Source organism: Panulirus ornatus, chromosome 51 (assembly GCF_036320965.1).
Source record: "Panulirus ornatus isolate Po-2019 chromosome 51, ASM3632096v1, whole genome shotgun sequence".
NCBI lineage: Eukaryota > Metazoa > Arthropoda > Malacostraca > Decapoda > Palinuridae > Panulirus > Panulirus ornatus.
In genome coordinates, this window is record NC_092274.1 from 10,331,767 (window position 1) to 10,358,762 (window position 26,996).

The window sequence follows — 26,996 nt, forward strand, 5'->3', positions numbered from 1 at the left end:
TTCCCAGTGAATGTTGGTAAATGGCTGGGGTGCATGATGTCTCCATGGCTGTTTAATTTGTTTATGGATGGGGTTGTTAGGGAGGTGAATGCAAGAGTTTTGGAGAGAGGAGCAAGTAGTATCCTGTTGTGGATGAGAGGGCTTGGGAAGTAAGTCAGAAGTTGGTGACTGAGTTTGGGAAAGTGTGTGAAAGAAGAAAGCGGAGAGTGAATGCGTATAAGAGCAAGATTATTGGGTTCATTGGGGTAGAGGGATAAGTCAGTTGGGAGGTAAGTTTCAATGGAGAAAAACTGGAGGAAATGAAGTGTTTAAGATATGTGGGAGTGGATTTAGCAGTGGATGGAACCATGGAAGCGGAAGTGAGTCACAGGGTGGGGGAGGGAGCGAAGGTTCTGGGAATGTTGAAGAATATGTGGAAGGCACGCACGTTATCTTGGAGAGCAAAAATGGGTATGTTTGAAGGAATAGTGGTTCCAACAATGTTATACTGTTGCGAGGCATGGGCTATAGATAAGGTTGTGCGGAGGAGGATGGATTTGTTGGAAATGAAATGTTTAAGACAATATGTGGTGTGAGGTGGTTTGATCAAGTAAGTAATGAAAGGGTAAGAGAGATATGTGGTAATAAAAAAAGTGTGGTTGAGAGAGTGGAAGAGGGTTTATTGAAATGCTTTGGTCTCATGGAGAGTATGAGTGAGGAAAGATTGATAAAGAGGATATATGTGTCAGAGGTGGAGGGAATGATGAGAAGTGGTAGACCAAATTTTAGGTGGAAGTATGGAGTGAAAAAGATTTTGAGCGATCGGGGTCTGAACATACAGAAGGGTGAAAGGCGTGCAAGAAATAGAGTGCTTTGGACTGATGTGTTATACCGGGGTCGACGTGCTGTCAGTGGATTGAACCAGGGCTAGTGAAGCACCTGGGGTAAACTATGGAAAGTTTTGTGAGTCCTGGATGTGGAAAGGGAGCTGTGGTTTCAGTGCATTACACATGACAGCTAGAGACTGAGTGGTAATGAATGTGGCCTTTGTTGTCTATTTCTAGGGCTATCACACGCAGGCATGGGGGGAGGGCAGTTCTGTTTCATGCTTGGCGGGGTGGTGACAGGAAGTATGAACATGTATATGTGTTATATGTGTATGTCTGTGTATGTATATGTATGTGTACATTGAAATGTATAGGTATGTATATGTGCGTGTGTGGGCGTTTATGTATATGCATGTGTATGTTGGTGTGCTGGGCCATTCTTTCGTGTGTCTCCTTGTGCTACCTCGCTAACATGGGAGACAGTGACTTTGTATAATAAATAAAGAAATAATAATCTTTTTTTTATTCACTATACTTAATCACTGTTTCCTGCATCAGCAACGTAGTGCATGGAAACAGATCAAGAATGTCCCAACCCGCCACATACACATTTTTTTTTTTTTTTCAATTTTTTTTTTCAATTTTCCAAAAGAAGGAACAGAGAAGGGGGCCAGGTGAGGATATTCCCTCTAAGGCCCAGTCCTCTGTTCTTAACGCTACCTTGCTAATGCGGAAAATGGTGAATAGTATGAAAAAAAAAAAATGTGAATAAGAGCAAGGTTATTAGGTACAGTAGGGTTGAGGGTCAAGTCAATTGGGAGGTGAGTTTGAATGGAGAAAAACTGGAGGAAGTGAAATGTTTTAGATATCTGGGAGTGGATCTGGCAGCGGATGGAACCATGGAAGCGGAAGTGGATCATAGGGTGGGGGAGGGGGCGAAAATTCTGGGGGCCTTGAAGAATGTTTGGAAGTCGAGAACATTATCTCGGAAAGCAAAAATGGGTATGTTTGAAGGAATAGTGGTTCCAACAATGTTGTATGGTTGCGAGGCGTGGGCTATGGATAGAGTTGTGCGCAGGAGGATGGATGTGCTGGAAATGAGATGTTTGAGGACAATGTGTGGTGTGAGGTGGTTTGATCGAGTGAGTAACGTAAGGGTAAGAGAGATGTGTGGAAATAAAAAGAGCGTGGTTGAGAGAGCAGAAGAGGGTGTTTTGAAGTGGTTTGGGCACATGGAGAGAATGAGTGAGGAAAGATTGACCAAGAGGATATATGTGTCGGAGGTGGAGGGAACGAGGAGAAGAGGGAGACCAAATTGGAGGTGGAAAGATGGAGTGAAAAAGATTTTGTGTGATCGGGGCCTGAACATGCAGGAGGGTGAAAGGAGGGCAAGGAATAGAGTGAATTGGAGCGATGTGGTATACCGGGGTTGACGTGCTGTCAGTGGATTAAATCAAGACATGTGAAGCGTCTGGGGTAAACCATGGAAAGCTGTGTAGGTATGTATATTTGTGTGTGTGGACGTATGTATATACATGTGTATGGGGGGGTTGGGCCATTTCTTTCGTCTGTTTCCTTGCGCTACCTCGCAAACGCGGGAGACAGCGACAAAGTATAATAAAAAAAATATAAAATATTTTTTTTTTTTTTTTTCATACTATTCACCATTTATGTATGTAGCATTTATGGATCTGGAGAAGACATATGATAGAGTTGATAGAGATGCTCTGTGGAAGGTATTAAGAATATATGGTGTGGGAGGAAAGTTGTTAGAAGCAGTGAAAAGTTTTTATCGAGGATGTAAGGCATGTGTACGTGTAGGAAGAGAGGAAAGTGATTTGTTCTCAGTGAATGTAGGTTTGCGGCAGGGGTGTGTGATGTCTCCATGGTTGTTTAATTTGTTTATGGATGGGGTTGTTAGGGAGGTAAATGCAAGAGTTTTGGAAAGAGGGGCAAGTATGAAGTCTGTTGGGGATGAGAGAGCTTGGGAAGTGAGTCAGTTGTTGTTCGCTGATGATACAGTGCTAGTGGCTGATTCATGTGAGAAACTGCAGAAGCTGGTGACTGAGTTTGGTAAAGTGTGTGGAAGAAGAAAGTTAAGAGTAAATGTGAATAAGAGCAAGGTTATTAGGTACAGTAGGGTTGAGGGTCAAGTCAATTGGGAGGTGAGTTTGAATGGAGAAAAACTGGAGGAAGTGAAGTGTTTTAGATATCTGGGAGTGGATCTGGCAGCGGATGGAACCATGGAAGCGGAAGTGGATCATAGGGTGGGGGAGGGGGCGAAAATTCTGGGGGCCTTGAAGAATGTGTGGAAGTCGAGAACATTATCTCGGAAAGCAAAAATGGGTATGTTTGAAGGAATGGTGGTTCCAACAATGTTGTATGGTTGCGAGGCGTGGGCTATGGATAGAGTTGTGCGCAGGAGGATGGATGTGCTGGAAATGAGATGTTTGAGGACAATATGTGGTGTGAGGTGGTTTGATCGAGTGAGTAACGTAAGGGTAAGAGAGATGTGTGGAAATAAAAAGAGCGTGGTTGAGAGAGCAGAAGAGGGTGTTTTGAAGTGGTTTGGGCACATGGAGAGAATGAGTGAGGAAAGATTGACCAAGAGGATATATGTGTCGGAGGTGGAGGGAACGAGGAGAAGAGGGAGACCAAATTGGAGGTGGAAAGATGGAGTGAAAAAGATTTTGTGTGATCGGGGCCTGAACATGCAGGAGGGTTAAAGGAGGGCAAGGAATAGAGTGAATTGGAGCGATGTGGTATACCGGGGTTGACGTGCTGTCAGTGGATTGAATCAAGGCATGTAAAGCGTCTGGGGTAAACCATGGAAAGCTGTGTAGGTATGTATATTTGCGTGTGTGGACATATGTATATACATGTGTATGGGGGGGGGTTGGGCCATTCCTTTCGTCTGTTTCCTTGCGCTACCTCGCAAATGCGGGAGACAGCGACAAAGTATAATGAAAAAATAAATAATATAATATATATATATATATATATATATATATATATATATATATATATATATATATATATATATATACTATCCCTGGGGATAGGGGAGAAAGAATACTTCCCACGTATTCCCTGCGTGTCGTAGAAGGTGACTAAAAGGGGAGGGAGCGGGGGGCTGGAAATCTTCCCCTCTCGTTTTTTTTTATTTTCCAAAACAAGGAACAGAGAAGGGGGCCAGGTGAGGATATTCCCTCCAAGGCCCAGTCCTCTGTTCTTAACGCTACCTCGCTAAAGCGGGAAATGGCGAATAGTTTGAAAGAAAAGATATATATATATATATATATATATATATATATATATATATATATATATATATATATATATATATATATATACATGAACACCCATACACGCACAAATACAAACATATACATTTCAACGTATACATATGCATACATACATAGACATATACTTATATATACATGTACATATTCATACTTGGTGCCATCATCTATTCTCACCACCACCCAGCTACACAAAAGAACATCCCCCCTTCCAGCGAGGTTGCGCTGGGAAAGACAAAAAGGCCACATTCATTCACACTAGCCTCTAGATGCCATGTGTAATTCACTGAAACCACAGGCCACATTCATTCACACTCAGTCTCTAGCTGCCATATGTAATGCACTGAAACCACAGCTCCCTTTCCACATCCAAGCCCCACAGGCCTGTCCATGGTTTACCCCAGATGCTTCTCATGCCCTGGTAGAGGTTTTCAAAAAAGACGAGAGATTGTTGGGAAGAAGAGAGTGGTGAGAGTAAGTGAACTTGTAAAGGACACTTTTGTTTGGAACTACTAGGAGAAATTGAGTATAGAATGGTAGAAGGTGAGAACAAATGATTCAAAAGGATTGGATGAGGAATGGGATGTATTTAGGGATGCATTGATGGTATGTACAAAAGATGCATGTGGCATGAGAAAGGTGGGAGGTGGCCAGATTAGAAAGGGTAGTCAGTGGTGGAATGAAGTGAGTTGTTAGTGAAAGAGAAAAGAGAGGCATTTGGACAATACTTACAAGGTAGGAGTGCCAATGACTGGGAGATGTATAAAAGAAAGCTGCAGGAGATCAAGAGGAAGGAGCAAGGATTGAAAAAGAAGGCAAATGAGAGTTGGGGTGAGTGAGTATCAATAAACTTTAGGGAGAATAAAAATGTGTTTTGTAAGGAAGTAAGTAACGTGCGAAAGACAGGAGAACGATTGGGAACATTGTTTAAGGGGCAAGGGGGAAGTGATAACTGGTAGTGATGAAGTGAGAAGGAGATGGAGTGAGTATTTTGCAGGTTTGTTGAATGTGTTTGGTAATAAGGCAGCAGATGTAGGGTGTTTTTGGTCAGGGTGGTATGTGAAGAGAGAGGATCAGGGAGAATGGTTTGTTAAAGAGAGAAGAGATGGTGAAAGCCTTGCGGAAGATGAAATTTGGCAAGTCAGCAGGTTTGGATGGTATTGCGGTTGAATTTAGTAAGAGAGGGTGTGACTGTGTTGTTGATTGGTTGGTTAGGATATTCACTGGATGTATGGATCATGGGGAAATGCCTGAGTATTGGCAGAATGCATGTATAGTGCCATTGTACGAAGGCAAAGGGGATAAAGGCGAGTGTTCAAACTACAGAGGCATAAGTTTGTTTAGTATTCCTGGATAATTGTATGGAAGGGTATTGAGTGAGAGGGTGAAGGCATGTACAGAGCATCAAATGAGATGGTATTGAGTGAGATGGTGAAGGCATGTACAGAGCATCAGATTGGGGAGGAGCAGTGTGGTTTCAGAAGTGGTAGAGGATGTGGGGATCAGGGATTTGCTTCGAAGAATGTGTGTGTGAGAAATTTGGAAATTTATAGATTTGGAGAAGGCATGTAATGCAGTTGATAGAGATGTTTTGTGGAAGGTCTGAAGAGTATATGGTGTGGGAGGTAAACTGCTAGAAGCAGAGAACTTTTTATCAAGGTTGTAAGGCATATTCACCTCCTCTCAAACACACATGCATTTACCTCCCTAACCCTCCCATCTAGAAAGAAATTAAACAGCCATGGGGATAGGGGAGAAAGAATACTTCCCACGTATTCCCTGTGTGTCGTAGAAGGCGACTAAAAGGGGAGGGAGCGGGGGGCTGGAAATCCTCCCCTCTCATTTTTTTTAATTTTCCAAAAGAAGGAACAGAGAATTGGGCCAGGTGAGGGTATTCCCTCAAAGGCCCAGGCCTCTGTTCTTAACGCTACCTCGCTAATGCGGGAAATGGCGAATAGTTTGAAAGAAAAGAAAGAAATGGGAACATCACACACCCCTGCTGCAGATCAACCTTCACTGGGAACCAATCACTTCTCCCTTCCTACTCATACACATGCCTTTCACCCTTGATAAATAGTCCTCACTGCTTCAAGCAGCTTATCTCTCACACTGTATACTCTTCAGACCTTCCACAAAGCATCTATTTCCACTCTGTCATATGCTTTATCTAGATCCATAAATGCCACATACAGATCCATCTGTTTCTCTGAGTATTTCTCTCACACATTCTTCAAAGCAAACACTTGATCCACCCATCCTCTACCACTTTTGAAACCACACTGCTCCTCCCCAATCTGATGTTCTGTTCACCCTCTCAATCAATACCCCCCCATACAATTTACCAGGAATACTCAATAAACTTATGCCTCAATAGTTTGAACACTTGCCTTCATCCCATTTGCCTTTGTACCATGGCACTATACATGCATTTTGCCAACTGTCAAGCACTTCACCATGATCCATACATATGTTGAGTATCTTTACCAACCAATCAGCAAGACATTCACCCCATTTCTTGATAAATTCAACTGCAATACCATCCAAACCCACCACCTTGCCAGATTTCATCTTCTGAAAGGCTTTCATTACCTCTTCTCTCTCCACCAAACCACTTTTCCTGACTCTCTCGCTTCTCACACCACCCCAACGAAAACACCTTACATCTGCCACTCTGTTATGAAACATTCAACAAACCTTCAAAATGCTCACTCCATTTCCTCACCATCACTTCCTGTTATCACTTCCCCCCTTTCCCCCTTCACCAATGTTCCCATTTGCTCTCTTGTCTTACACATGTTATTTACTTCCTTCCAAATCATCTTTTTATTCTCCTTAAAGTTTAATGATACTTTCTTACCCCAACTCTCATTTGCTTTCTTTTTCAACTCTTGTACCTTCTGGTTGACTTCCTGCCTCTTTCTCTCATATATCTTTCTGTCATTTGCACTCCTTCCTTGCAATTATCTTCCAAATGCCTCTCTTTATCATTCACTACCAACTTTACTTCTTCATCCCACCACTCACTTTCTAATATACTCACCTCCCACCTTTCTCATGCCACATACCATCACTGTTTCCCTAAATACATGCTCTTCATCATCCACTCCCCTCACATCATTTGATCTCATCTTTTGCCATTCTACACTCAGTCTCTCCTGGTACTACCTCACACAAGTCTCCTTTCCAAGCTCACTTACTCTCACCACTCTCTTCTCCCCACCACACTCTTTTCTTTTTTGAAAACCTCTATAAATCTTTACCTTCACCTCCACAAGTGATCAGATTTCCCACCAGCTGCCCCTCTCAGCACATTAACATCCAAAAGTCTCTCTTTTACATGCTTATCAATTAACTAGTAATCCAATAGTGCCCTTTGACTATATCTCCTACTCACATATGTATACTTGTGTATTTCTCTCTTTTTAAATCAGGTATTCCCAATTTACCAGTCTTTTTTCAGCTTACAAATCCACAAGCTTTTTGCCATTTCCATTTAAACACTGAATAGCCAAGTACACTAATTATTCCCTCAACTGCCTCATATATCACCTCCACATTTAAATCACCCATCACTAATACCCGATTTCTTGCACCAAAACTGCTGGCACACTCACTCAGCTGCTCCCAAAATGCTTGCCTTTCAAGATCTTTTTTCTCATTAGGAGGTGCATAAGCATCAATAGTCACCCATCTCTCTCCATCCACTGTCAGTTTTACCCACATTAATCAAGAATTTACTTCCTTACATTCTATCATGCACACCCACAACCCTTGCTTTAGGAGTTGTGAGTGCTACTGCTTCCCTAGCTCTTGTCCTCTTGCTAACCCCTGACTTTATTCCCAAGACTTTTCCAAACCATTTTTCCCCTTTACCCCTGAGCTTTGTTTCACTCAGAGCCAGAACATCCAGGTTTCTTTCCTCAGACATACTACCTGTCTCTCCTTTCTTCTCATCTTGGTTACATCCACACCCATTTAGACACCCCAATCTGAGCCTTCGAGGAGTATGGGCACTCCCTGCTTGACTCCTTTTTCTGTTTCCTCTTTTAGAAATTGAAACACCAGAAGGGAAGGTTTTCCAGGTCCTGCTACCCCCCCTTTAGTCGCCTTCTACGACATGTGAGGAATACATGGGAAGTATAAATGCTCACGGTGATATTGAAACTTCACAAGCCATAATGGGTATATGCCATGCATCTATCATCCCTTAGTGAACTAATTTCGGAAGAGATTATCCTGAAAAATCTGTCATGCTTGCAAAATCAATTGCAGAGAAGAGAAAATTAAATGTTAGTGTAGTTATTCATAAAAATAAAGGTGTGCCTATGTAAATGTAAGTTATGCATCGGTGATATATAGATGATATGTATGTGTAGTGTGCTTAGTGTGTAAAGTGTGTAAATGATACATGTAAGGAAACCATAAAGTGTGTACTGTACTTCAGTGCTTATTTTTATTTTTTTTTTCTACGGGGGGAAGGCTTTCTCTAGTACAGTATTGCACAGTTGAGTGGTTGATTATTGGGTATGGAAAATTGTCCACGGGAATATTTCTGAATCCCAGTATAATGGGTTTCAGTTGCTTGCTTCACAAAAAAAAATTTTCTGGAATGTAACTATTTTGTTATTTCAGGATAGTTCGCTTGTATTTATCTTAGAGAAAACATTTTTTGATATGTGCATGTGTTTGTCCTTATCATCTACCTTCAACTGTATATGGCAATTCAGTATTTTTCTTTTTGTAGGAGATAATATTTGTTAAATAATAGTTGTTTAGAGCTAATATTGTGTATGTTTATATTCTGTATGTGTTTGCCTCTGGAAACACTGTGGTAAAGTTGCTTTCTGTCAGTGGCCTATCAAGGATAAGGCACTAAAGGCTAAGAAGCAGCAGTAGAGTCCACTAGTTATCCCCGGGAGTAAAAGAGATGAGCAACTGAAGATGATGCCTCTGAATGGCTGAGAGTAAAACGAGGGAGCTTGTGGAGAATTTTAAAAGTTATCATTTCGATATGCTATCCTTGGGCAGTGTGTATAATGTGAAAATGGAAATGATGAATGCATATTGTGAGAGGGCATGAAAGGAATGGTATGGAAGGAAAAGAACGAAACTTATCAGGGAAGAGGGAAAGAAGGCTGTGCAATTGTGCTATCACAAAGATTATGGGAGAGTGTTGCAGAGCAAGAATGGAACAGATCAAGAAGAGTGAGTAAAAGGAAAGAGTGGGATTATGAAGTGTGCTTGGGTATGTGTTTTTGCACCTGTGAATATGAACACTAAGTGAAGTAAAAGTGAAATGAAATGTTTCTGAAAAATTTGAATGACTGTATCAGTGGGTTTGAGACGGAGGGAAATAGATGGTATGAGAATGGAAGTTTTCTTGTGGATATCCTTGCAAACACCTTTTTAGGGCACAAGATGATCCACAGATATACGTGGATAAGGAATGATGGAAAAGAGCAAAAGGGTTTGATTGATTATGTGACAATGGATGAAATGTTGGGGAGGTATGTGCTGGATGCCAGAGTTATGAGAGGATTCTTTGGAGATTGACCATTTTGCAAGTTTTGTGGTTGTGAGAATCAAGGAGAAGTGAAGGTACAGTGTAAGGAAGAATATAGAAGTAAAAGTGTTGGCAAGTGAAAAGATGAATCAGAAAGAATGCAAGGTGTGTGAAAGGAGGAGGACTGAAAGTTTATATAGAGTGCAGTAAATGTAGGGTGTAGTCATGTGTAAATGAAGACTGTTAAAGGTTGCAGTTGGATACAAGGTTGTGAGATATAAGAATAAAAGTGGAAATGCATGGTGTACAGATAAGATTAGAAATGCTGTGGAAGAGAAGAAAAAGGCATATGGTAGATTGCTCAAAATGAATGTACCAGTGGAGGTTTAGCAAAGGAGGGAAGGATATAAGATATGTAGCAGAATGTTGAAAAGCTAATTGAGGAAAGCAAAGAAAGAGTTGACGAAGATTCTGGAAAAAAGTTGGTGAAAGCTTTAAGGAAAATAAGATATTTTACCAAAAGGAGGTGAAAAAGGAAAGAAGTGGATTAAGAGGGGAAATGTTAATCTGTCTCTCTATATCTCTGATGTCTATTCCCTTCGGGAACTCCTGTCAAGGAGGTGGCTATGGTGAAAGAGTCTCCATTTACCCCTGGCCTTACGTGCCTCCCTCGTGCATTCTTCCACCATTTCTACCCCTCCAGTACTCTTCAACTTTAGTTCTCCATTTCACAGGTGGTCTTCCTCTCACACCATCTCGTTCAAATGTACTGTCATACACTTTCCTTGTAAACTACCTGTCTTGCATTCTTTCCACATGCCCAAACCACCTTAAAGTATTATGTTTCACCCAGCTCCACAGCTCCACAATTCATTCTTTTTGCATTTCCTGCCATACCTTATCTCTTATACACCCTCTTATTTCTTTCTTCATTTCATCTAGTCATACCACATGCTTCTTTCAAATAGCTCACTTCCATAACCAGTATTCTTGACCTCTTCAACTCATTCAGTGTCCATGTTTTAGTTTCATAGGTCAGTGTCAGAACTATGCTGTCCCATAGTCCTATCTTTACTTCCATACTCACACCCCTACTCTTCATTATTCTGTTAAGGGACCCAGTGTCTCCTACATTTTACTGCTGTTTCTCTAATCTCTTCTTCCATTGCACCAAACTCACCCAAAATAGCCCTTATATACTTATATTCTCTTGCCTCTTCCAGTCTTTCCCCCTCTGTATCTGTAACACAGTTTATTACACTTTCTTTTTCATAATAATATTTTGAAAAATCTATACTTTCTCTCTGTTTCCTTTCAAATGCCACTACTTTATTTTTACTTGCATTTACCTTTAATCACTTATGCTTACATGCATAAAACACACATACAGCTTTCTGCAGTTCCTCTTCACTCTCAACAAACAACACAGTCATGCTTGTCTTTAGTCACAATCCATCTTTGCACCCCCCTTTCCTAATTTTGTCTCATCACTCCATTCATGTATATATTGAAATGCCAAGATGATATCACACAGCTTGACCCACAACCACATGTCTGCCAAAACTTTCACTCAACCGTCCACCCACTTTCACACCTGCATTGGCTCATCTGTAGAAGGCTTTCACACCACCCAACAGTTGTCCCCCTACTCCATATATCCTTAACACATTCCATAAAGCATTCCAGTCAACTCTTATACGCTTTCTACCGATTCATAAAAGCTACATACAACGTCTTACTTTTCTCAAGATACTTTTCCAGTGTCATTTTCACCCCAAAAATCTGATCCACACACCCCCTTCCTTTTATAAAACCCCCTTGCTTTTCATTTATTCTGCTTTGTCACTTGCATCACTCTATCAGTGTACACTCTTGCATACACTTTTCCTTGTATACTTTATTTATTATACTTTGTCGCTGTCTCCCGCGTTTGCGAGGTAGCACAAGGAAACAGACGAAAGAAATGGCCCAACCTCCCCCCATACACATGTATATACATACGTCCACACACGCAAATATACATACCTACACAGCTTTCCATGGTTTACCCCAGACGCTTCACATGCCTTGATTTAATCCACTGACAGCACGTCAACCCTGGTATACCACATCGCTCCAATTCACTCTATTCCTTGCCCTCCTTTCACCCTCCTGTATGTTCAGGCCCCGATCACACAAAATCTTTTTCACTCCATCTTTCCACCTCCAATTTGGTCTCCCTCTTCTCCTCGTTCCCTCCACCTCCGACACATATATCCTCTTGGTCAATCTTTCCTCACTCATTCTCTCCATGTGCCCAAACCACTTCAAAACACCCTCTTCTGCTCTCTCAACCACGCTCTTTTTATTTCCACACATCTCTCTTACCCTTACGTTACTCACTCGATCAAACCACCTCACACCACACATTGTCCTCAAACATCTCATTTCCAGCACATCCATCCTCCTGCGCACAACTCTATCCATAGCCCACGCCTCGCAACCATACAACATTGTTGGAACCACTATTCCTTCAAACATACCCATTTTTGCTTTCCGAGATAATGTTCTCGACTTCCACACATTCTTCAAGGCCCCCAGAATTTTCGCCCCCTCCCCCACCCTATGATCCACTTCCGCTTCCATGGTTCCATCCGCTGCCAGATCCACTCCCAGATATCTAAAACACTTCCCTTCCTCCAGTTTTTCTCCATTCAAACTCACCTCCCAATTGATTGACTTGACCCTCAACCCTACTGTACCTAATGACCTTGCTCTTATTCACATTTACTCTTAACTTTCTTCTTCCACACACTTTACCAAACTCAGTCACCAGCTTCTGCAGTTTCTCACATGAATCAGCCACCAGCGCTGTATCATCAGCGAACAACAACTGACTCACTTCCCAAGCTCTCTCATCCCCAACAGACTTCATACTTGCCCCTCTTTCCAAAACTCTTGCATTTACCTCCCTAACAACCCCATCCATAAACAAATTAAACAACCATGGAGACATCACACACCCCTGCCGCAAACCTACATTCACTGAGAACCAATCACTTTCCTCTCTTCCTACCCGTACACATGCCTTACATCCTCGATAAAAACTTTTCACTGCTTCTAACAACTTTCCTCCCACACCATATATTCTTAATACCTTCCACAGAGCATCTCTATCAACTCTATCATATGCCTTCTCCAGATCCATAAATGCTACATACAAATCCATTTGCTTTTCTAAGTATTTCTCACATACATTCTTCAAAGCAAACACCTGATCCACACATCCTCTACCACTTCTGAAACCACACTGCTCTTCCCCAATCTGATGCTCTGTACATGCCTTCACCCTCTCAATCAATACCCTCCCATATAATTTACCAGGAATACTCACCAAACTTATACCTCTGTAATTTGAGCACTCACTCTTATCCCCTTTGCCTTTGTACAATGGCACTATGCACGCATTCCGCCAATCCTCAGGCACCTCACCATGATTCATACATACATTAAATAACCTTACCAACCAGTCAACAATACAGTCACCCCCTTTTTTTATAAATTCCACTGCAATACCATCCAAACCTGCTGCCTTGCCGGCTTTCATCTTCCGCAAAGCTTTCACTACCTCTTCTCTGTTTACCAAATCATTTTCCCTAACCCTCTCACTTTGCACACCACCTCGACCAAAACACCCTATATCTGCCACTCTATCATCAAACACATTCAACAAACCTTCAAAATACTCACTCCATCTCCTTCTCACATCACCACTACTTGTTATCACCTCCCCATTTGTGCCCTTCACTGAAGTTCCCATTTGCTCCCTTGTCTTACGCACTTTATTTACCTCCTTCCAGAACATCTTTTTATTCTCCCTAAAATTTAATGATACTCTCTCACCCCAACTCTCATTTGCCCTTTTTTTCACCTCTTGCACCTTTCTCTTGACCTCCTGTCTCTTTCTTTTATACAGACTTATCAGACTTATTTCCCTATAATTGCTATATACATCTGTAGCACCTTTTCCTTTGAATAAAGGAACAATAATAGCTTTCACCCAATCCTTGGGCACTTCCGTTTCCATTGTAAATTACATATCAAATGCATCCACTCTAACACACTTTCTTCTCAGCATTTCAGCCATAATCCCATCTCCTTCAGGTGTCTCTCTTACCTTCAGCCTCATTATCTCCCTTCATGTTATATTCCCTTGTACTTGTATCCTCTTCCTTCCATCCTCCATACCCATGCATATAATAACTGCTGCCTCTTATCCTCCCACATTCATCAATTCTTCAAAATACTCTTTCCATCTTCCTTTCACTTCTTCCTTTTCATTCAGTAACTCCCCTTCCTTACTTTTTACGTCAACATTTCCACTCTTACATTGACTTCTTTCCTTTTTCACCTCTTTCCAGTATTATTTCTTTTTATTTTCCCTAAACTTCTCACTTCACTTTATACCAAAATCTTCATCTACTCTTTCCTTGCTTTTCTCTATCAGTTTCTTAACATTCTGAACTTCCACTGGTACATTCCTTTTGAGCAATCTACCTTATGCCTTTTTCTCCTCCTCCAGAGCATATTTAATCTCTGGCCTCCTTGCATTGCCATTTTTATTCCTATATCTCATGACCTTATAACCAGCCATTAATTCTACAACCTTTAACAGTCTTTTCTTCAAACATTTTAAACACTTCATTCACAGATAACTGCATCCCTACATTTAATGCACTTTCATCTAAACTTTTGGTCACCACACTTTCCTACTCCTTACTTCTTTCTGATTCATCTTCTCATTTACCAACACTTTTACCTCTCTATTCTTCCTTAAACCATACCTCCACTTCTCCCTGCTCCTTACCCCCACAAGATCCATGGAATAGTCAGTCTCTAAGAGTTCTCTCACAACTCTGGCATCAGGAACAGCCTTTTTTCAACCTTTCATCTACTGCCACATAGTGAAACACCTATTGCTCTTCTCTTTCATTGTTTCTCATCCATGTATACCTGTGGATCATCTTGTGCTGAAAGCAGGTGTTTGCAAGGAATAAACATCTCTCAGCACAGGCATCCACAAGATAACTTCCATTCTCATTTACTACAGGTACTTCCCATTTACCAACTATCTCACCAGTTTCATCGCATTCTGCCTTTTTATTTGTCACCCATTGCAATCACCTTTCTCACCTCAAAACCATTTATGCACTCGTTCAAATTTCTCCTGAAACACTTCATTTCATCCTTACCTCTCACAGTCTTCATATTCACGGTGCATATATACATGCCCAGTCTTTCCTTTCACCTGCACTGTTCTTGATCCATTCCGTCCATGCTCTGTAACACCCTCCCATACTCTTAGTGACAGCACAGTTTCACATCCTTATTTTCCTTTTCTCAGATAATTTTCATTCATTACCATTCATGCCACTCTTCCTTCCATTCCATCCCATACCTTGCATTCATCTTTCCATTTTCACTCTGTGCACCTTTCCCAAGGATATGTGTTTCCTCATTACCCAGTATATCCAAATTATAACTTTCAGATTTCTCCACAAGCTCTCCATTTTACTCTCATCAGTCATCCCATTTACATTCAGTGCTATCACCTGTAATCATTCATCCATTTCACTCCCTGGCATAACTGGTAGACTCCAATGCCACTTCTTAGCAGTTTTTGTGCCTTACCCTTGACAGGCCACTGCCAGAGGGCAACTTTAGTAAAATGCTTCGTAGAGGCAGTGGGGCTCCCAGATTGTCAGAAAAACTAAATCCCAGCACACCTCAAGTGTTAGCCTGTATGAAAAGAAATACTACTGCTATTACCCTGATTGAGTTGGGTAATGCCTCTCCCTTTTATTTCACCCCTAAGTGGGTAGTAATGAGGTCATCATGAGAAGGCAGGGTGAAACATGGATACTCCAGAAAACTAAAGTATCCTTTTGAGGCACTGAAATACAGAACTTTTCCCAATTTTGAGTTGGAGTGAAAGGAAGATGGAAAGAGTAGGAGGTGAGGCAGCAGTTGTTTTATGTATAGGCATTGAGAGTGGAAGGAAAAAAAGGAGGGAGGTTAAAAGGGCAGTTATGAGGTGGGAGGTATGAAAAGCACCGGGAGTGAATGGGATTATGGCCAAAATTTTAAAGTATGGAGGAGAAAGTGTGATAGAGTGGATGCACTTGGTATGTAATTTATCATGAAGCAGAAGATTGTGCTTGAGGATCGGGTGAAAGCTATCATTGTTCCTTTATTTTGAAGGAAAAGGTATACCAGGAAAAGTGTATATGCAAGAATGGTGACTAATAGATTGGTGGCAGTGACTAAATGCAAAATAAGTGAGGAGCAAGGAAGGTTTAGGAAAGGTAGAGGATGTGTGGATTAGATTTTTACAGAAAGTGATTGTGGAAAAGTATCTAACAGAAGGTAAGAACCTGTATGCTTTTTTCATGGATCTGGAGAAAGCTAATGACAGAATTAAGTGGAATGCTTTATAGGATATGTTGAGGATGTATGGGATAGGGGGACATCTGTTAGATGGTGTGAAAGCCTTCTATTGTGGTGAGGAACAAATGCATGCGTAAGAGTTGATGGAGAGTTGAACGAAAGTTTTGGTATACATGTAGGTGTGAGGCAGGGCTGTGTGATGTCTCCATGGCTTTTTGATATATGTATGGATGGAGTAATAAGAAAGATAAAGGCAAAACTAGGGTAAATGGGTGTGGAGATGGAGTGTGGTGGTGATGGATGGTGGCTAGTGACAAGCCTGTTTGCGGATGATACTGTGTTGTGTGCTGAAAGTGAAGAGGCTTTGCAGAAGGTTGTGAATGTGTTTTACAGTGTGTGTAAGTGTAAGGGACTTAAGGTGAATGCAACTGAAAGTAAAGTACTGGTGTTTGAAAGGAAACAAGTGAAAGTATAGATTTTGTAAAGCCCTACAGAGTAAGAGAAGAAAGTGTACTAAACTATTTTATGGATATTAGGGGAGAAAGACTGGAAGAGATGACAGATTTAAGTATTTGTGAGCTATCTTGGTTGAATATGATTACATGGAAAAAGAGATAAGGGAGAGAGCAGTACAGGGTAGATGAGTCGTTAGGTCCTTTAATAGAATAATGAAGGACAGAGTTGTAAGTACGGTAGTGAAGAGAGGATTAAGGGACAGCATATTCATCCTGACCCTGACTTCTGCAGCCAAAACATGGACATAGAATGAGTCAAAAGGTCAGGAATCCAGGCTATGGGAATGAGTTATTTGAGGGTAGCTTGTGGTGTGACTTGATGGAAGGAAGAAAGTAATTAGGGGGAGTATGAGAGAATTTGTATGGCAGGGAATGCAAAGGGAATGAATTGTGGAGTGGTAGGATGGGTGAAACATAATGCTTTGAGGTGGTTCAGGCATGTGGAAAGAATGCAAGATGGGGAGTTTAAAAGGAGAGTGCGTGATAGTATGATTAAGGGAGTTGGTGGGAGAGGAAGGCCACCTGTGACATGGTGAAATGAAATGGAAGAGAACTGGAGGGAGAGAAACGGTGGAAGAATGCATGGAATGGTGTATGTGAAGGAGGTATGTAAGGACATGGATAAATGGAGACTCTTTTAGCCTGGCCGCCTCCTTGATGGAAGTTCCTGGAGGAAATGGGCCTCAGAGTTATAGATAATTGCCTCTGCTCAGTGGAACATTAAGATTATATTATATGAGTAAATGAGAATGGAAGTTATCTTGTGGATGTTTGTGCTGAGAGGGGGTTTATTCCTCGCAAACACCTTTTTTCAGTGTAGGATAATCCACAGATATACATGAATGAGGCATGGTGGAAGAGAAGAGTAAAGGGCTTTGATTGACTGTGTGGCAGTGGATGAAAGATTAAAAAAGGCTCTGCTAGATGCTAGAGTTGTGAGAGGATTCTTTGGAGACTGACCATTTTGTGGTTCTTGTGGGAATAAGGACCAAGGAGAAGTTGAGGTATTGTATAAGGAAGAATGGAGAGGTATAAATGTTGGCAAGCGAGAAGATGAATTGGAAAAATGCTGGGAACATTATGAAAGGAAGGGAACTGAAAGCTTTGATGGAAGTGCACTGAATGTAGGAATACAGTCATGTGTGAATGAGGTATTTAGAATGTTTAGAGAAATACAACTAAAGGTTGTAGAATCAGTAGTTGGTTACAAAGTAGTGAAATACAGGAATAAAAAGGGCAATACATGGTGGACAGAATAGATTAGCAATGCTGTGTAAGAGAAGAAAAAGGCATATGGTAGATTGCTCAATAGGAATGTACCAGTGGAAGTTCGGCAGATAAGGAGGGAGGAATGCAAAATATGTAAGTGGAATGTTAAGAAGCTGATCAAGGAAAGCAGAGTCGTTGAAGATTCCAGAAGGAAGTTAAGTGGAAAGTTTCAGGATAAGAAGAAACTGTACGAGAAGGAGGTGAGAAAAGAAAGAGGTGGATGTAAGAATGGAAATGTTGATGTGAGAAGTAAGGAAGGGGAGTTGCTGAATCAAAAGGAGGAAGTGAAAGGAAGATGAAAAGATTATTTTGAAGAATTGATGACCGTTGGAGAAGGGGAGGCAGCAGTTGTTACATGAATGGGTATAGAGGATGGAAGGAAGAGGATACAAGAGTCGGAAGCATAGCGAAAAGGGAGGTAAGAAGGGCAATAATGAGGCTGAAGGTAGGAAAAGGCACATGGAGTGGATAGGATTATGGCTGAAATGCCAAAGTATGGAGGAGAAAGTGTGATAGAGTGGATGAATCATATATGTAATTTAGCGTAGAAACAGAGGATTCTGTGAAAGCAATCATTCCTTAATTCAAAGGAAGAGGTGCTAAGGATGTATGTAGGAGTTAAAGAGGAATAAGTCTGTTAAGTATACCAGGAAAAGTGTATGCAAGAGTAGTAATTGATAGAGAGGTGGAAGTGACTGAATGCAGAAGGTAAGAAGTTGTATTTAGCTTTTACCGATATGGAGAAAGCATATGACAGAATCGAGTGGAATGGAGTGAAAATAGAAAGTGTATTAGATTTGCTTGGATATGGAAGGAAAAATACTGGAAATAGTGAGAGAATATATGTATCTAGAAGCAGTGGGTAAGTGTGGTTATATTGAAGGAGAGATAGGAGAGAGAGCAGTACAGGGTAGAAGAGTCATTGGGTCCCTTAGTAGAATGATGAAGGGTAGAGGTGTAAGTATGGAAGTGAAGAAAGGATTAAGGGACAGCATAGTCCTCCCATCTCTGACCTATGCAACAAAAACATGGACATGGAATGGGGCACAGAGATCAAGAATGCAGGCTGTGGAAATGAGCCATTTAAGAAAAGCATGTGGTGTGACTAGTAGGAATTAAGAAAGAAATGAAAGCGTTTATAAAAGATGTGGTATGGCAGGGAGTGCAAAAAGAGTGAATTGTGAAGTGGTAGAAAGGGTGACACATAGTACTTTGAGGTGGTTTGGCCATGTGAAAAGAATACAAGACTGGGAGTTTACAAGGAGAGTGTATGATTGTACAGTTAAAGGGGTTGGTGTGAGTGGAAGACCACCTGTGATGGACAGATAGGATGGAAGAATATTGGAGGGAGAGAAGTAGAGGAAGAATGCATGGAATGGTGTTTATGAGGGAGGCATATAAGGACAGGGATAAGTGGAGACCCTTTTGCCATGGCCACTCCATGATGGGAGTTCCATGAGGGAAGGAGCATCAGAGATATACATTAAATGATTAAAATGTTCAGTGTTTTTGCAAGAATTTCACCCTTCTGATTACTGTTCTTGTGATCTAGGCTTCCCATATAATTTCTGTAGAAGTTATTTCTAGTGTTGAATATTCCTTGTAGATATCTTATTAGAATTGTTTTTTATTATACTTTGTCGCTGTCTCCTGCGCATGGAAACAGATGAAAGAATGGCCCAACCCACCCACATACACATGTATATACATAAACGCCCACACATGCACATAGACATACCTATACATTTTAACGCATACATACATATACATATATACACATGCACATATTCATACTTGCTGCCTTCATCCATTCCCATCGCCACCCCGCCACACATGAAATGGCACCCCCTCCCCCTTTGCACATGTGAGGTAGCGCTAGGAAAAGACAACAAAGGCCACATTAGTTCACACTCAGTCTTTAGCTGTCATGTGTAATGCACCACAACCACAGCTCCCTCTCCACATCCAGGGCCCACAAAACTTTCCATGGTTTACCCCAGACGCTTCACATGCCCTGGTTCAATCCATTGACAGCACATCGACCCCCGTATACTACATTATTGCAATTCACTGTATTCCTTGTATGCTTTTCACTCTCCTGTATGTTCAGGCCCCAATCGCTCAAAATGTTTTTCACTCCATCCTCCCACCTCCAGTTTGGTCTCTCACTTCTCCTCGTTCCCTCCACCTCTGACACATATATCCTCTCTGTCAATCTTTTCTCACTCATACTCTCCATGTGACCAAATCATTTCAATACACCCTCTTCTGCTCTCTCAACCACACTCTTTTTATTACCACACATCTCTCAGAAGTGATAGCAGATGTGTGGATCAGATGTTTGCTTTGAAGAATGTATGTGAGGAATACTTAGAAAAACAGATGGATTTGTATGTAGCATTTATGGATCTGGAGAAGGCATATGACAGAGTTCATAGAGACGCTCTCTGGAAGGTATTAAGAGTATATGGTGTGGGAGGTAAGTTGTTGGCAGTGGAAAGTTTTTATCAAGGATGTAAGGCATGTGTACGAATAGGAAGAGAGGAAAGTGATTGCTTCCCAGTGAATGTCAGTTTGCGACAGGGGTGCGTGATGTCTCCATGGTTGTTTAATTTGTTCATGGATAGGGTGGCTAGGGAGATGAATGCAAGAGTTTTTGAGAGAGGGGCAAGTATACAGTCTTGTGGATGAGAGGGCTTGGGAAGTGAGTCAGTTATTGTTCGCTAATGGTACAGCACTGGTGGCTGATTCAGATAAGAAACTTAAGAAGCTGGTGACTGAGTTTGGTAAAGTGTGTGAAAGGAGAGAGCTGAGAGTAAATGTGAATAAGAGCAAAGTCATTAGGCTCAGTAGGGTTGAGGGACAAGTCAACTGGGAGGTCAGTTTGAATGGAGAAAAACTGGAGGAAGTGAAGTGCTTAGATATGGAGTGGTTTTAGCACCGGATGGAACCATGGAAGTGGAAGTGAGTCACAGAGTGGGGAGGGGGTGAAGGTTTTGGGAGCGTTGAAGAATGTGTGGAAGGTGAGAACATTATCTTGGAGAGCAAAAATGGATATGTTTGAAGGAATAGTGGTTCCAACAATGTTATATGGTTGCGAGGCATGGGCTATAGATAGGGTTGTGTGGAGGAGGGTGGATGTGTTGGAAATGAGATTTTTGAGGACAATATGTGGTGTGAGGTGGTTTGATCGAGTAAGTAATTAAAGGATAAGAGAGATGTGTAGTAATAAAAAAATCTTATTAGTGTTGATATTTATTCTTAACTGTTTCAATGTAGATCTTCCTATTTTGCAGTTAATTACGTGATGCTAGAATACCTTGCACTTTATTGTGATCTAGACCTCCAGTATCAAGATTGTTAGATGTTCAGATGATTTAAGTTACTGTATGTTTTGTTACGTTTTGCATAACTTTTGTGCATCGTTTATAGTTTTTAAAGCTGGTAGGATGAATATTAAAAGTTTTGTCAAAGGTTAATCTTTCTTTGATACGTGTTTGTTGATAAAATGGAATGGTCAATATTGTCCGCAGTTCCTACGGGGGCTCCAAATGTGCGGCTGACTCAGAGGTCACCAACAGTGCTCCTAGCCACCTGGGGCAAGCTTCCACCAGAAAGAGCTCGAGGAACCATTATAGGTTACAAGATCCACTGGAGAAGACTAAACCATCATTATTATAATGTTATTGAGGTATTTTTTATTCTTTGTATTGAATTTTGTTCTCTAGACAGCAGAATGGGCTATCTACATTTGTATACTGTTTTTTTCATGCACTTAGAAAAATAGTATAATTATCATATTACTGATTATTTTTGTATTAATGATTCTCTGAGTAAATATAGTTATGTTTAAATGCATATGTGCTGTGATTCTAGCTAGCATTTATAATGTCTATAGATATGGTTGCAATTTTGATTTTATCTTTATGTGTATTTGACATTAGGTCTCAGCTGATGTTCATGAATATGAGATCCATGACCTCCATCCGGGTAAGAAGTATGAAGTGCAAGTTTTGGCAGGCACAAAGGTTGGTTACCCTACAAAAAATGACTGGCCTTGGATACGTCATAACATGTCAAACCGAAATAAGAACAGTATTCCCCCTCCTCCCATTGTTACTCTGAAGGTGATAAATGATACCTCTGAAGATGAATCAAAGAAGTTTACAGTAAAGGTACTCCAGACGAGTTGTACTATTCTCTGTTTTGCATGTTAGTCTGTATGTGATTTTGTGTTTGTGAACTTTCCATTTCAATTTATGTAATTAAGATTTCTATTAAAGGGAAAAGGCTTATTTCTTATGATCCCTTATATTATATTTTTGCATATTTATCATGCATACTTTTTACCTGTTCTGTTTGTGTTGAATGTGCTTCTTCATTAGTTAGTCTGTTTCAGTTGTCTGTTGTTATAAGAAGAAATTATCTCCAGGATTTTGTTTTTATCAATTTTTTTATGATGGTGAGACACATGGTTATTGCAAACATTTTTATCATTGTCAGATGGGCAAACATATCAACTCTCTGATGAAGGTCCACTCTGGGGTTTTAATCTTTGGTTGTAGCTCAAATTTCTCAACTTTTGTTGATTCTAAGGCGTTATGCTATACTGTCTAATATAAGTTTATTTCCAATCTAATGAGGAAACCAAATGGCTGTAGCATATTCAAATATGACCAATATATGCTTTAAGAATCTTTCAAAAATGTCTTATAAGGTACCGTACTTTTAATTGGTGCAGGATGTTTCAGTATTCTATCTTTTTCTGTCTTACTTGTATATGGTACCTCATGTTGGTGAAGCAGCCCCAAAAACAGACAAAGAAAGGCTGCATTTACTCACCACATCCCCCTATCCACAAACTGATCTCACACACCTTTCCATGGTTTCCCCCAGTGGCTTCACATGCCCTGGTTCACTCCATTGACAGCATGTTGTCCCCTGTAAACCACATAATTCCAGTTCACTCCATCTCATGCATGCCTTTCATCCTTCTGCATATTCAGGCCTTGGTCACAAAATCTTTTTCACTCCATCCATCCATCACCAATTTGGTCTCCCATTTTTTCTTGTCCCGTACATTGCTGACATATATATCCTCTTTGTTAACTTCTTGTTACTCATTTTCTCCATGTGTCCAAACCACTTCAACACACCCTCTTCAACTCTCTGAACCACACACTTATTGTTACCACACCTTTCTCTTACCCTTTTATTACTTACTTGATCATGTCACCTCACACCAGATATTGTCCTCAGACATTTCATTTCTAATGTATCCACCCTTCTCCATACATCCTTATCTATATACTATGCCTCGCATCCATGTAACATTATTGGGATTACTGTACCTTCAAACATACCCATTTTTGCCCTCCTAGATGACACTTATGCTCCTGTTATCAAAAGGAGTAAGAAAGCTGAGTGAGGGTATCACGTGATTTTCTTCTTGTTCTCTTGTCTTTTACACATTATTTACCTCCTTACAAAACATCTTTTTATTCTCCCTAGGGTTTAATGATGCTGTCATTTTTTCATAAGTCTTTCATAATGATTTGCCTGATAACAGGATGTGCTTTAAAGTTGCATGGGGATGAATTAAAGTTTTGAGCGTAAGCAATTAAGATGTTATGGGTAGCATAATCAGATGAGGAGTACAATGTTACTGGGTTGTTAAAGTCTACAGGGTGATCATTTTCATGCCAGAGTTTAGCATTCGCATTTTTTATGGTCATCTCTGCATGCTGAATGGCTATGCCAATAACATCTCTCCATTACTGTTTTACCAGTCTGGTTAATGTATACATCTTTACTTGCCCTACATTATATGGCATAAACACTCCAAATTTTCTGATAATTAGCCTACTTTTAATTAAGGTCTAACTGTTGTGTTATTCTACTGGAAGGCAACATGTCTTACAACAGCCAAGTTAGGAGAATAGGACAGAACCAAATATTTGGCCCTTTCATCCTTTTCCTCATTTTTGTTACTAGGTGCATAAAATGTCTTCCTGGCTTTCCAGGAAGTAAGCCTTATTCATAAAACACTTATGACAAAATAACTGCCCAAGGATACTTTTTATATGACTACATTTATCTACAAGACTTATAGATCACTATATTTTATTTATTTTTTATTATGCGTAATCGACATTTCCTATGAGAGCAAAAAAGCACCAGAAAAAACACGAAGAAAGACCCTCCACTCATATACACTTATATAAATATACATGTACAAATATCAACATATACATATGTTCATACATGTACATATCAACATATACATCATATTCATTATTATTATTATTTTTTGTTTTATACTCTGATGCTGTCTCCCACGTTAGTGAGGTAGTGCAAGGAAACAGATGAAAGAATGGCCCAACCCACCCACATACACATGTATATACATAAACGCCCACATATGCACATATACATACCTATACATTCCAATGTATGTATACATGTACATACACAGACATATACATATATACACATGTACATATTCAACTTAGGCATATGATAGACTTTATAGAGATTCTTTGTGGAAAGTATTAAGAGTATATGGTGTGTGAGGCAAGGTGCTAGAAGCAATGAAAAGTTTTTATTGAGGATTTAAGACATATGTACAAGTAGGAAGAGAGGAAAGTGATTAGTTCTCAGTGAATATTTGTTTGCAGCAGGAGTGCGTGATGTCTCCATGTTGTTTAATTTGTTTGTGGATGGGGTTCTTAGGGAGGTGAATGCAAGTTTGGAGAGAGATGCAAGTATGCAGTCTGTTGTGGACGAGAGGGCTTGGGAAGTGAGTCAGTTGTTGTCCGCTGATGATACAGTGCTGGTTGCTGATTCTGGTGAGAAACTGCAGAAGAAGGTGACTGAATTTGGGAAAGTGTGTGAAAGAAGAAAGCTGAGAGCAAATGTGAATAACATGATAGGGGAGAAAGAATACTTATCATGCATTCCTCACATGTATTAGAAGCCGACTAAAGGGGATGAGGGCGGGAGGCTAGAAACCCTCCCTCCTTGTATTTTAACTTTCTAAAAGAGGAAACAGAAGAAGGAGTCACGCAGAGAGTGCTCATCCTCCTCGAAGGCTCAGACTGGGGTGTCTAAATGTGTGTGGATGTAACCAAAATGAGAAAAAAAGGAGAGATAGGTAGTATATTTGAGGAAAGGAACCTGGATGTTTTGGCTCTGAGTGAAACTAAGCTCAAGGGTAAAGGGGAAGAATGGTTTGGGAATGTTTTGGGAGTAAAGCCAGGGTTAGTGAGACGACAAGAGCAAGGGAAGGAGTAAGAGTAAGAAGAGTGTAAGAAAGTAAACTCTAGCTTGATATGTTTAAACTGAAAGTGGATTGAGAGAGATGGGTGATTTATTGCTGCCTATGCACCTGGGCATGAGAAGAAAGATCATGAGAGGCAAGTGTTTTGGGAGCAGCCGAGTGAGTGTGTTAGCAGTTTTGATGCATGAGACTAGGTTATAGTGATGGGTGATTTGAATGCAAAGGTGAGTAATGTGGCAGTTGAAGGAAGAATTGGTGTACATGGGGTGTTCAGTGTTGTAAATGGAAATGGTGAAGAGCTTGTAGATTTGTGCGCTGAAAAAGGACTGGTGATTGGGAATACCTGATTTAAAAAGAGAGATATACATAAGTATACATATGTAAGTAGGAGAGATGGCCAGAGAGCATTGTTGGATTACGTGTTAATTGATAGGCATGTGAGAGAGAGACTTTTGGATGTTAATGTGCTGAGAGGTGCAACTGGAGGGATGTCTGATCATTATCTTGTGGAGGCGAAGGTGAAGATTTGTATGGGTTTTCAGAAAAGAAGAGAGAATGTTGGGGTGAAGAGAGTGGTGAGAGTAAGTGAACTTGGGAAGGAGACGTGTGAGGAAGTACCAGGAGTGAATGAGTACAGAATGGAAAAAGTTGAGAACAAAGGACATAAGGGGAGTGCGGGAGGAATGGGATGTATATAGGGAAGCAGTGATTGCTTGCGCAAAAGATGCTTGTGGTATGAGAAGCATGGGAGGTGGGCAGATTAGAAAGAGTAGTGAGTGATAGGATGAGGAAGTAAGATTATTAGTGAAAGAGAAGAGAGAGGCATTTGGATGAGTTTTGCTGGGAAATAGTGCAAATGAATGGGAGATGTATGAATGAAAGAGGCAGGTGGTCAAGAGAAAGGTGCAAGAGGTGAAAAAGAGGGCAAATTAGAGTTGGGGTGAGAGATTATCATTAAATTTTAGGGAGAATACAAAGATGTTTTGGAAGGAGGTAAATAAAGTGCATAAGACAAGAGAACAAATGAGAACATCAGTGAAGGGGGCTGATGGGGAGATAATAACGAGTAGTGGTGATGTGAGAAGGAGATGGAGTGAGTATTTTGAAGGTTTCTTGAATGTGTTAGATGATAGAGTGGCGGATATAGGGTGTTTTGGTTGAGGTGGTGTGTGAAGTGAGAGGGTTAGGGAGAATGATTTGGTAAACAGAGAAGAGGTAGTAAAAGCTTTGTGGAAGATGAAAGCCAGAAAGGCAGCGGGTTTAGATGGTATTGCAGTGGAATTTATTAAAAAAAGGGGGGTGACTGTTTTGTTGACTGGTTGGTAAGGATATTTAATGTATGTATGAGTCATGGTGAGGTGCCTGAGGATTGCCAGAATGCATGTATAGTGCCATTGTACAAAGGCAAAGGGGATAAAGGTGAGTGCTCAAATTACAGAGGTATAAGTTTGTTGAGTATTCCTGTTAGATTATACGTGAGGGTATTGATTGAGAGGTTTAAAGCATGTACAGAACATCAGATTGGGAATAGCAGTGTGGTTTCAGAAGTAGTAGAGGATGTGTGGATCAGGTGTTTGCTATGAAGATTGTGTGTGAGAAATACTCAAAAAAGCAAAAGGATTTGTATGTAGCATTTACGGATCTGGAGAGGGCATATGATAGGTTTGATAGATATGCTTTGTGGAACGTACTAAGAATATATGGTGTGGGAGGCAAGTTGTTAGAAGTAGTGAAAAGTTTTTATTGAGGATGTAAGGCATGTGTACGAGTATGAAGAGAGGAAAGCAATTGGTTCTCAGTGAATGTCGGTTTGCAGCAGGGGTGCATGATGTCTCCATGGTTGTTTAATTTGTTTATGGATGTGGTTGTTAGGGATTTGAATGCAAGAGTTTTGGA

At 40.6% G+C, this 26,996-nt stretch overlaps 1 protein-coding gene across 1 annotated transcript in view; it reads left to right on the forward strand.

Annotated features, from left to right (window-relative positions):
• Positions 1–26,996, forward strand: part of LOC139764751 (protogenin-like) — a 1,310,239-nt gene that overhangs the window by 705,431 nt on the left and 577,812 nt on the right. The window contains exons 17-18 of the mRNA XM_071691615.1: positions 21,355–21,512; positions 21,766–21,996. Coding sequence (XP_071547716.1) covers positions 21,355–21,512; positions 21,766–21,996 — 389 coding nt within the window. The remainder of the gene's footprint in view (positions 1–21,354; positions 21,513–21,765; positions 21,997–26,996) is intronic.